This window comes from Notothenia coriiceps, unplaced genomic scaffold, assembly GCF_000735185.1.
Source record: "Notothenia coriiceps isolate Sejong01 unplaced genomic scaffold, NC01 NC01_scaffold00026613, whole genome shotgun sequence".
Classification (NCBI taxonomy): domain Eukaryota; kingdom Metazoa; phylum Chordata; class Actinopteri; order Perciformes; family Nototheniidae; genus Notothenia; species Notothenia coriiceps.
The window spans coordinates 417,681-429,962 of NW_011359314.1; the positions used below are offsets into that span (position 1 = coordinate 417,681).

The 12,282-nt window shown below is 38.6% G+C and overlaps 1 protein-coding gene across 2 annotated transcripts; it reads left to right on the forward strand.

Annotated features, from left to right (window-relative positions):
• The first annotated feature begins 940 nt into the window (after positions 1-940).
• Positions 941-10,179, forward strand: lss (lanosterol synthase (2,3-oxidosqualene-lanosterol cyclase)). 2 transcript variants are annotated; one of them, XM_010784893.1, is made up of 15 exons: positions 941-1,027; positions 2,203-2,371; positions 3,039-3,177; positions 3,978-4,086; positions 4,438-4,559; positions 4,933-5,029; positions 5,724-5,859; positions 7,299-7,407; positions 8,113-8,231; positions 8,409-8,506; positions 8,666-8,693; positions 9,043-9,099; positions 9,641-9,712; positions 9,815-9,865; positions 9,976-10,179. In XM_010784893.1, the coding sequence occupies exons 2-15, from the start codon at positions 2,339-2,341 to the stop codon at positions 10,162-10,164; spliced, it is 1,359 nt and encodes a 452-aa protein (XP_010783195.1). In that variant the 5' UTR covers positions 941-1,027; positions 2,203-2,338; the 3' UTR covers positions 10,165-10,179. The 2 variants fall into 2 exon arrangements, with proteins under 2 accessions (XP_010783195.1, XP_010783194.1); XM_010784892.1 differs by having other exon boundaries at positions 944-1,023.
• Positions 10,180-12,282: the final 2,103 nt, after the last annotated feature.

The window sequence follows — 12,282 nt, forward strand, 5'->3', positions numbered from 1 at the left end:
CCTCTCACACAGGTACATTCCCCTTCACCTAACTCTGTGATCCTTGGACAAGTCATGTCCTTTTTCAAACAGTCATTGTGGTTATTTTTGGCTGCAGATATTAATTTACAATCTTTTTTAAATGTTCAGTCATGATTTTCCGTAATCATGCATGTTCCCTTGTTTTCACTTTCTAGCCTTCAGAGCCTGATGATCTGTCGGACAAAGTGGACTCACCTAAAACCACGCGTGTGTCTATGTCATGGCGAATTAAGGAACTTGAGCGACAGATTTTGGCGAGTCATGGGGAAGAACTGGCTTGGAAACTTAAGCTGAGTGGTCTGCTGAGCATTGTTCATGACTGATGAACTATTGGAAGGAAAATACTAATAATGACTCTATGGCTTTGCAAACCATTGAAAGCTGAGGACACATTACATTTTCGTCTTGTCTTTGTTTGTAAAAGTGTATTGGAGATCAACATTTTTATTTTTGGTTTTATTATGTAGCATAGATGTTGCAATTTTAATGTCAATGTGTGTTTGTCTGATACATAGAACAAATAAAGTGTTTGAGTGTTTCAAATGTGTGGCTTGTTTGAACCAAATATTGGACTGCTGAGAAATAAAACGGATTAGTAAAAGTATTATTTTCAAATAAACTTCCCATTGAGCCCAGTTGTCATTCAGTAGTTTAAAGGTTCAGCCATTGAATAGTCTCTATCGTGTAGTGTGTGTTATAGCAGCGCTCTGATTGGAGAACTTCGCGGCACACCCGCCCATTGCCCCGCCCAGCCGTCTTGTGATAGGACAATTGGGTCTCTGCTCATGTCTCTCCATGGTGAGAACTCCTCGGATGGCACCGCGAGGGCCTCTGGGAAGTGAAGTGTGAAATTAACCGAACGGTAACCTATCGTTTCTACAAAGCACTACATTTCCCATGAAAGTGCAAAATGGGCAGAGCTTTCCAGAGCACCTGAAAATAAATTCATTCATAAAGTTCAGCGGAGGATTCAACTCTACTGTCAAACATGACTGAGGGCACGTAAGTATGTTAGTTTTATTTAATAGATTATGTCGCCGAAACTACTTCCGATATGACGATTTGAAAGGGATGGAGGGTCAACAGTTTGACAGAATCTGTTTGCTTAATATGAAAGACTAAATCGTAGATACAACAGTGCTGTAAAATGTTGTATCGTTTTTCTATCACTGAGGATCTTTCTCTGGATGTGCGCGTTCTTTAAAGCAAATAATGCAGTTAGTTGGCTCGTGTCAAATTGGCCGAACCGACCATTAAGTAATTCTCTCATGAAAAGAATAACTCGGATTGTGCTTTTTCCTCAACTAGTTGGATAATGCACTGCATATTTTCAATGCAGAAGTGGAAAAGAGTACATATAATTGCTACTTTTTTTACTCTCTTTAAGTGGGAAATATATATATTTTTTTATTCTGCATATTAAAAAAATCTATGTTGTGTAGTTATATGATATGATATAGTATATGATTAATTGTTACCAGCTACAAAAGTATAGCTGCTTACATGGCATGCCAATGTTCCTGTTTAATTGCTTATTCCCCTCTGACAGGATCTCATACCTGTATTGTCCAACAGATCACTGACTTAAGTTATGTTTAAAACAGTGTGAAGATTCCCACTTCTAATAATGCAATATAATGCAGCATCAAATTATTCAACACTTCAAATACAGCAATAAAATAAAGGCCAATTGTAAGCTTGTAGAGAGGTTCAAACATGCTTTTTGATATTGTATCAGACATGATGTGTACAAAGTTATGAACAAATCTATATTTACTCTCACTGATGACTAGCTGAGTGCAGTAGGTAAGGCGATACAAAAAAATCAAGTATCATGATGTATCTGACCAAATGTCTCTCAATGTGTATGTGACTAAATGTTAGGGGTTGACCTTTTGATACTTGCACTAAATATTTTCACAAAAAAGGTTTTGATAAATAATAATTAGTCATTTGGATGAAATGATGAAGTAGGTCAAAGTAAATAATAAAACAGGTGACCAAACTGTAATTTCAGAAAAGGTTAATGAAGTTTTAAAACCAGGAAAAGACATATATCACAGCCTTAGAGTAAACATTTGTATTTAGTGAGATGTTAAACTAATAAATATAGTAGAAGAATCTAGCAGTATACTAAACAGTTAGATAGTCCATCATTAAAATGTTTCCTGTATCTGTTAGGCACCTGCGGAGGAGGGGGGGGCCGTACAGGACGGAGCCAGCCACTGACCTGAGCCGCTGGAGGCTGAGTAGTGTGGAGGGCCGGCAGACATGGCGCTATGTTGAAGACCAGGACCCCCCCGACAGAGAGCAGACCATGCTGGAGGCACACTCTCTAGGCCTCGACACGGTAGGCTTTGAATATTTATTTTCTTGTTTTAAATGGCACAAAAGGGTGCTGGGTTTATGATTGTTATGCAACACGTTTTGCATTGCACTCTGGGTTCATTTAGGTTGATTATTTCTTGACAGTTTCTACAACAATATAAAACAGAGACACTCAAATATGGTAGTATATAGTGACAATGAAACATTTTAATTAGGGCTGCACCAGTTGTAAAAAATAACTAAATGCAATTATTTTTGACTCATAATGATCCGCTATATACAATAGGAAGTTATCATTTCTGAAACATTCTACCCATTATCTTTTGATAAATATATTAAAATGATGTGTGGTGTGTTCTTTTAAGAAGATGTTTACATATTTTGCCTTTAGCAAATATTTCAGATACTGAAATGTGGATATTGTACTTGTCCTTATTGATAATATTTGTATAAATGTGTGAAGCCCTAGTTGAAATAGCTTATGAATTCAGATGTAGCCCTGGAGATGTCCTTCACAGCAAGCAAGGAACAAATAGACTTCTGAGAGCTTACTTGTTTTTGTACCAAAACAGTACTAGATAGAATAACAACTTGTATTGGTTCCTGTCAATAGTTGCCAAAGTGGTTGAAAGACCCCTGAAATGTATCGCTTGAAACTGGTGTTAATTCAGGTTTTCTTCTCTCTGCAGAGTCAGTTTGTGTCCGAGTCCCCGGCTGCCCACACGGCTGTAAAGGCCGCTCTGAAAGGAATGCACTTCTACAGCCAGCTGCAGGCAGAGGACGGTCACTGGGCGGGGGACTACGGCGGACCCCTTTTCCTGCTGCCAGGTAAACCAAATCGTCCTCCTCCAGGTCCCTATATGTGACACTTTTCTCTTCAGCAGCTTTCCTGTGTCTTTTCCTGTAAGAGATACATTTCATTTAAAGCCACAGTGTTTATCATTTGGCCTTGTAATCTTTTTATGTGCCAGACAGAAAACTGAAGACATCAGGGGAGATGATTTCTGAAAATTATAGAACACATTGTAAAAAATGTATTATCTCTATGTGGTATGTAATGATGACAAATATCTCTTATTATACATTTTTACTTTAATTTATTATGTTTGTTTTAATATTTTATTGTATTCTTAAATGAAGCAACTGTCCAAATTCTGATTCTGGTGATCAATTTTCCAAGTCTGATCCCCAAACTTACTTTGTGATTAACATGTTATACATTTTCTGTCACTGAAAAGAGTTTAATATTTCATTTGTCAGTGAAAATAGTAATGTCATTACAGCAGTAATTATACTTTTAGTCTAGAAAGGTATTTTAATCTGGATTCATCTTCAAATAGAGAAACATTAATGTTTTTAGTCCTATTTAGAATACATGATAGTGGTGCTCTTAAGCCTCTTGTGGTTGAAATAAGTGTTACAACAACAAACACATAGATGTTTTTATCTGCTCTAAATAAAAAGGAGAGAAAAACTATTAAGAATCAGACTTGGAGGATATATCAAACAGGATACGTTTTTGTTACGGTATAACACTAAATAAAATGCAGCAGGTGATTTTATGACACCTGTGTTTGTGTTCTTGTGTGTCTCTCTCTCACTGTATTGATGTTCATGTCTGTGCTCAGGTCTCCTGATCACCTGCCATATTGCCAAGATCCCTCTGCCCTCTGCCTGGCAGAAAGAGATGGTGAGGTACCTGCGCTCTGTGCAGCTAGCAGACGGAGGCTGGGGTCTGTAAGTACAAATATCTATATATGCATTTAACATGCCATCTCATTCAAGTTCTTTACTTTAACATGAGGTCACGTGTAAGTGAACTGCAGTAGGCAAAGGGTATTACGCTTTGCAGTACCGTTTCATTAAAGGGGAATTGTGTCAATAATCTATCATAGTTTGTCACTTTCCATTATAGGGTCTGTCTTTATCGTGAAATATAATGTTTTGATATAAGCTCTTGCACATACTTGTTGATAAACTGTTACAGGAAGTGCCCATTCTTTCCCACTGCTGAGACAAACCTCTAAAATGCATGGTTAGACTCCCTGAAATATATTTATTATTGTTGATGTGTTTTGTTTCTCCCAGACACATTGAAGATAAGTCCACTGTGTTTGGCACAGCGCTGAGCTACATCTCACTAAGGATTCTGGGAGTAGAGCCTGATGATCCAGACATGATTCGAGCCAGGAACAACCTGCACAGCAAAGGTGGGAAGTGGGAAATAATAAGTGGGAATCATCCCTAAAAACACAATGTCAGTTATCGTCTCATATAGAATTATATCTTTATATTTGTACATCTCAGAGACTGGAAAAATAGTTATATAAATGCAGTCCATAGCTATTTTATGTCTCATTGGTTATTATTGAATTGTCGTATTTTAAAAGAGGCAAAAAATAATTTTGAATACAGTAACTATATTTTAGCAATACACAGTATATCGGCCATTGGCTGGCCTCTTCTCTAAGTATAGCCAGCAGCCATTGTAAAACTCATATTGATAGACTACTATTAACCATGTCAGTTATTTATGTTGATAGTTGAATACTGAAGCTGTCTGTGTTTTTTATTTTTCTACAGGTGGGGCTGTGGGGATTCCCTCATGGGGTAAATTCTGGTTGGCCATTTTAAATGTGTACAGTTGGGAAGGAATGAACACACTGCTGCCAGAGATGTGGTGAGTTCTAACATCCCATAATGTCCTCTCATACCCACCAGGCATGCTAAGATGACACTGAAAAAGCTTCAGGATCTCAGTTCAGGTTAGAGTAAATACTCTAAATACTTTTCTTGCATTTTCTGTCGCTAAACAATAAAAGGAGATTCATTCACTGAAAATTGCAACCTCTCTTCATCTCCGTTATTCATGCAGACAAAATAATGCAACATATCACACAAAATACTACCGTTATTTCAGAGCAATTTACTAAGCACATCAAAAAACACACGCTCCCCTAAGAAAGGGCTGTAGCCATAAAGTGATGCATGTGTGTTGACATATTTACAGGTTGCAAAACAGATATTCAAACAATTTTTAAAAAATAATTATCAAACTATATCACAAACAGTGTACAGTTTTGTCAGCAGGTGGAGACATACTATCAAAGAAGTGGAGAAGAAAGGATCGTTTTTGTTTCTCATTTAAACTGTGGGGTGACAAAGTTTTCTACAGTATCTATACAACGGTTTTTCTGGTTTATCAATTAGTTTCTTTCAACTCTCTCATTGCTAAATGTCTGCGGCGCTAACCACTGTTTGATGGTGTGTATCTCCATAATGCCTGCATGTGATTCTTCTCCTTAAAAAAAAATAGATATTGCAAAGAAAAATAAATGTAAACGTTTTAATGATGTAATATGTATCTGTCTCAGGCTGTTCCCCTCTTGGATGCCTGCCCACCCCTCCACCCTGTGGTGTCATTGCCGCCAGGTGTACCTCCCCATGAGCTACTGCTACGCTGTGAGGCTGTCTGCAGAGGAGGACCCGCTGGTCCTCAGCCTCCGACAGGTGCAGACCCTTCTCCTCCACCAGGGGGCTCTATAATTATTCAAATGTCAGCAAAAATGGTTGCCAATGTATTTAGTTAGTTAAGGTATTCAATCATTTACAAGTTACTTTTTGTTTCAATGGTAGTAAAAGTATATGTCATGTTTTTGTTGTCAGTACTTATAGTGCGAACGTGTCTTTATACAAGGATTAAATAATCATTCTCAGTCATTCTGTAAAACAGGGTTACTTAACGAAATGCGGATGCAGTCTATTTATGCTACACAAGAAAACCATGGCAAAACAAAGTGGAATAAAACAGTTCCTGTGGCTCATTTTTCGCATATTTTCAAAATCCTGCCTCTGAAAGATGTGATAAGGCTTTCTTTATTCTAAGGACTTCTTTTGAGTTGACACTCAAACAGTTATTTAGACCAGGGGTTCCCAAAGTGTGGGAAGGTGATCCTCCCCTCAGAGAACATAATCACAGCCGCGCCCCCCCCTCCCAATTATTATTGCTATTATTATTATTATTATTATTATTGTTGTTGTTGTTGCTATAATGCAGGGGTATTCAATTGCATTTCAAAGAGGTCCAGTAAGAGAAAATGTCATAAAATGCTCTGTTTTCGCTACCTTTCTCTTTTTGCTGAGCGTCACCTCCTTAAAACATTGTACAATAGCTTTTTTAAACCTCTTTATGTTTTAAACATGTTGAGGTTAAGGATGGCAGCTTCCTCATACGTTGCACTCGGAGAGAAATAGTTGAGACGGAGATGTCTTTAGCAGCAGGGAGGAGTAACTTTTCACCAATGTTGTGAGGTTTAGCTTAGCTATCCGTAACGCCACTCGGTATGATGCTTCGGTTGCCTTTGTATTCACAGTGCTAAATATGTCAATGACATTTTTCTGTGACTGCAATTCCTTGAGCTTCCGGTCAAAAAAGTCCTGTGGCTTGGTCACCAAACATGGGTGTTTCGTCTCAATATGACACCGGAGTTTACATGGTCTCATACTGTCATTAGCTAGCACCTCGTTGCAGATAACACACTGTGGCAGTGGAGTGCCATCAGGACCGGTCCATGAAAATCCTAGCTTCAAATAATCATTGTCATACTTCCTCCGTTTTCTGACAGACGCTGTCTCCTCTCTCACTTTAGGTAACTTCACTAAACATCTGTCCATATTTTGCCGCTCGCATACATTTAGCTGAAGTTAACTAGCTACATTTCACTGTTTCTCTTTCTTTTTTTCTTGCGGCTGCGCCTCCCTTGAAGCTCTCTGGCGTCCCCCAGGGGAGGCGCGCCTCACACTTTGGGAACCCCTGATTTAGACAGTCTTGGTGTGAAATAAGATATAAACCACTTTTTCTTTAGATATAAGATGATCACAAGAAATATATCTACAGTCGCAATATGTTTATTCACATACACAAACAAATTGCTCTTTGTTTTTTCTAGGAGCTTTATGTCCAGGACTATGCCACCATCAACTGGCCCGCTCAGAGGAACAATGTCGCATCATGTGACATGTACACCCCTCACAGCACGCTGCTCGACGTCGCCTACAGTAAGTGTCACCACACTGGGCAGCAATAACAAACCAACACCTACAAAAGCACGTAATGACCCTTTTCCACTGCTTAATGTCATTAAAACTACCATGTGTAGCTGATTCAACACTTTTTAGCATAAAAGGAATACAAATAAATAAATACAAATAAAATAATTAAAAAAAAGACTAAAGTACAAACTTTAGTAAATGCACCTTTTTACTTTCCACCACAGCCATAAATACAATTGATATCAGACTTACAAAATAGATTACCAGATTTTAAATTCTTCTCACTTGCATCTCAGTCAATCAGTCAATCAATCAATCAATGTTTATTTATATAGCCCAATATCACAAATGTTACATTTGTCTCAGTGGACTTCACAGTTTGTACAGAATATCAGTATGACAATACGACACCCTCTGTCCTTGAGTCAGTCTTGAATTGTATTTAGATGATTGGATTCATCAGGCTTGATGGATAAATATAGGTGAGTATCATCCGCATAACAATGAACATTTACAGAATGATTCCTTATTATATTGCCTAGCTAAGCAATGCACTCAAGTTAGTAATAATACAGGGAATTAAAATATTTGGCATATTCCTGGCAACAAGATGTTTTTTCAGACTGATAAATGAGGAAGTGTTTATAATGGGAATTTCCCAAAGAGTTGCTCTGTAAATGACCCCCTAACCGTGTGACTGTGTTCCTGCAGTGGTGCTGAATGTGTATGAAGCCCATCACAGCACCATGGTGAGAGAAAAGGCTGTCAAAGAACTGTATGAACACATCGAGGCCGACGACCGTTTCACCAAGTGTGTCAGCATTGGACCGGTAGTGTATACACAGATATACCAACCACAGATTTAATAGAGTATTGGATATGTGTATGCTTGACACAGGATCAAAAACACTAACTTATTTCCAAAAGTGTTCAGATCACCCTATATGAACTGACATTTCAAAAGAAATAAAGGGGGTGAAAATTGAGTATTTCATTGTTGTCTTCAGATCTCCAAGACCATCAACATGCTGGTTCGCTGGTATGTGGACGGGCCCTCCTCTCCGGTCTTTCAGGAGCATGTGTCTAGGATCCCAGACTACCTATGGTCAGTCAGTCCATCCCTTACAACTGTTTTACTAACTAAACACACTTCTGTTCCACAACTGATCAGAATAAGGTGTTTATGTGTATGCCTATAAATTAAAGTGTTATATTAAAAATTGTCCGATCCCTAAAAACTAACATTAAATTCTCTGTGTTCCAGGTTGGGATTAGATGGAATGAAAATGCAGGTGAGATTTAGTTTTCCGTTCCTTTTCTATATTGGGAGTGAGGGTTAGTTTTGAAACTGTATTGAGTAAAATGATAGGGGTGTCTCACCATGAATGCTCATGTTTAGGAACGGTTGAGCTGCTCAGATGTCCTGTAGGAGCTCTTGGTATAAATACTGCTTAGCCGGTTAGTCAATTAATTGGCAGAAACATATGGATGGACTTAAAACTCAAATCAACTTTTTACCCTTCAATTAATTTGTTTTTATTTACTTGCTGGTTCCATACTTTGTGTTTTATCCTGCAGAAATAGTTTTAGTTCAAGTTTAACTTGAGCGTTTGACCACTTTCTCCTTTTTCTCTTGCATAGGGGACCAATGGATCTCAACTCTGGGATACTTGTTTTGCTGTACAGGCTTTCCTTGAGGTAACACACCTTGAAGTAGTAGAATTTGTACCAAAATAAAAACTAGGGCCAGAAGATGTTCAGCTTAGCTTAATGCAAAGACTGGAAAAGAGAACAAAGCATTCCTGGGTTTTTCAAACACAAAATAACACTTACCATCACCTCTAAGTCACTCATTATTGTGGTTGGAATTGTTGTTTTTAAATTTGGATAGGTATAACTATGTATAACCAGAGCAATTAAGACAACATCAAAAAATGTTTCTGGATGGCCTAGAGAAAACATGTACCACTTGACTAAAACTGCGTTGGGCTCAGTGGGATCCCTCGTGTCCTTTTTCATAGATATAAAATTCCCTGGTAAAACAGAACGTTGTTGTCCCTTAAGGTCACGACAACTTTCTGAGCCAGAAACAAACAAACTGCACTTACAACTCATATTTCTAAACATTTAAATATCACAATAAATACTAGATCTTTGGTCAATTTGTCATACAGACCTTGTTGAGATGTTTCCTAAAGCAGTATCTGACTATAATGAGTTGTTTATTGGGGATTTTCAGGCAGGAGCCCAGAATAACTCCACGTTAGCAGGGTGCCTCCGAGATGCCCATCAGTTTCTCACCATCACACAGGTACCACCAACATCATTAAACACATTGCTAGTGCTTATTTAAGTTTTTTTTCCCACTTAAAAACGTGTTAATATGAATTCAATTGATTTCCCATTTTAACAGATACCTGAAAATCCTCCCGAGTATCAGAAGTACTACAGACAGATAAACAAGGTATTATAACACATGAAAAGACAGCAAGAATGGCCTCTGACAAAAGTGAATTTCCTAGCCTGTTGGCATGTGTGTGCAAAAAGTGTTATCCCTTTGTTTTTCTTTATCAGGGAGGTTTCCCCTTCAGTACCCGGGACTGTGGCTGGATTGTGGCTGACTGCACAGCGGAGGGTTTGAAGTCAGTGATGCTGCTGCAGGAGCTCTGCCCCTCCATCAGCCAGCCGCTCCCCTCAGAGCGCCTGTGTGATGCTGTCAATGTGGTGAGTCTGCAGTCCATCAATCACTCATTCATTCCTTAAGTCTTATTGGTAGTGTTATCCAAAAAGAAAAATCATGTATCTTTTGGTAACACTGATCAATACGCATTTTCTTCCCATTAATTAATCATCATCATCATCATCATCATCATCATCATCATCATCATCATCATCATCATCAGCTTTATTTAAAGAGACTCTTGGTCCATTATTAAAAGACATACAACACTCAAAAATAAAAATTAAAAAAGGCAGTTATACCAATGTTTCCACAGAGGTGACTGGTATCGTACAGCACTGAGACACGGATTTGACAGTAGCATAATGACAGAATTATGAGAAGCATTCAATCGACAGATGAATTTGTACATCAGATTTCTCAAAAGAGCATGGAACGTGTTGACTCGTGCATTACAGAACATTTCACTTGCACTGCACCACCTTGGTTTTCTAAGCAGTATACGCAGACAGTCATTATATGCAACCTGGAGCTTCCGGAGGCTCACCTTCTTATACTTGACCCACAAGGGGGCAGTATAAAGAGGAGTGCAATAAGCTCTAAAGAGGTTCACCTTAACCTTATCTGAACACCAAGAGAATTATCTAGCCAACATGTTGGCTTGCATATATAAGACATGCCGCTGTCTATACATGTCATCATCATCAGCCATTTCATCTGTGATGATGTGTCCCAGATACTTAGTGTTACAGCAAACAGACAGCACCTGTCCTGACAAACAGAATGTTGGAAAACAAAGGTTCTTATCCCCTTTTGCTCTGCAGATCATTACAGCGCTCTTCTTAGCATTGTATTTAACGTCAAATTTGACTCCGTAATCAGAACAAACATTTAACTGTTGAAAACCAGCACTGCTAGGAGAGACAATTGCCAGATCATCAGCATACATAAGATGGTTTACAATCACATTACCAATCACACAGCCTGTTTTACAGACACTTAAATCCATCTGATAGATCATCCATATAGATATTAAAAGGCATGTGAGAGGAGCCCCCTGGCGGACCTCCATTAACTAACACCAAATGGCGCCGAGACTGCATTTCCCCCCCTATTTTATCGCATGCTCTGGTTGGCATTACCAATAAGCCAGCAGATCCTTATTATACTGTTGGGCACACCCCTTTGTCTAATTTTAACAACAGTTTATGATGGTTTAACTCGGTCAAAAGCCTTTAGAGGCATCCAATAAAAACCAATCAGAACAGTGGAATTCTGTCTTCTATGGTTTCTACCTTTCCTTTCAAGCCATGATGCATTAGCTCAGTACCATGCTTAGCCTGAAGCCAAACTGGTTATCTGATGGTAACATAAATAAGAACATAGTCTATCTGACAAAATCTTTCCAGGACTTTGCATAACACCCTGGCTAGAGCAATTGGGTCTATAGTTATCCAAGCTCCCCTACCTCGCCCCACTTTGTCCTTAATGACAGGGACCAAAGTAAACAGTCAACATGGAGGTCTGGCAACACACCTGGATCATAGGGCCGGTAAAAACAAGTGGCAAGAAGAACTGCAACTTCGGGCTTGCCAGTTTAATACCACTTGCATTCACTGTCATATCTAATTCTCATATGTGTAAAGCTTATGCATGAGTGTGAGGTAACTGTTTACAATTACAGGGGTCCATTATTTCTTCTTGTGTTAGGTGAACTCGAGGTACAGCGCAGGTTTGCATGCTTCAGTGAGACTATAGTATTGCAATCCTGCGATTATCTCCATTGTTTAAACATAATGAATGAATAATCTGCATTCTGTAGATTGAATGATAAATTAAATCCATTATAACTCTTGCAAATGGGCCACAATTTATCTAAATTGTCCCAGTCTTTACAACACCTAAAAGTGTCTACATATACAGTCAGCATGCACACGATTCATATAGAATCTAGAGCAGGGGGTCAAATAAAAAAAAAATCTCAAGGCCCGGGGGCCAAATCCTTGGCCCGCCATTCATGTATGTGGCCCACAAAAGACTTTCCAAAAAATATAATACGTTTTATAAGCTACATGCCGCTTTACAGGATCAACGTTGCCCATAAACTACAGTTGTCCCACAATGCATTCATTATGCAGATGCGCAGCGAAGAGACTTTCAATTACTTTGCAATTATTTGCCCTAGACTTCTTGATTCAGAC

Bases quoted from the DNA above. Each gene is read 5' to 3' on its own strand.
- lss (XM_010784892.1), top strand. The intron at 8,507-8,665 runs GTCAGTCAGTCC...TCTGTGTTCCAG, and splicing joins AGGATCCCAGACTACCTATG to GTTGGGATTAGATGGAATGA. The intron at 9,713-9,814 runs GTACCACCAACA...CCATTTTAACAG, and splicing joins AGTTTCTCACCATCACACAG to ATACCTGAAAATCCTCCCGA.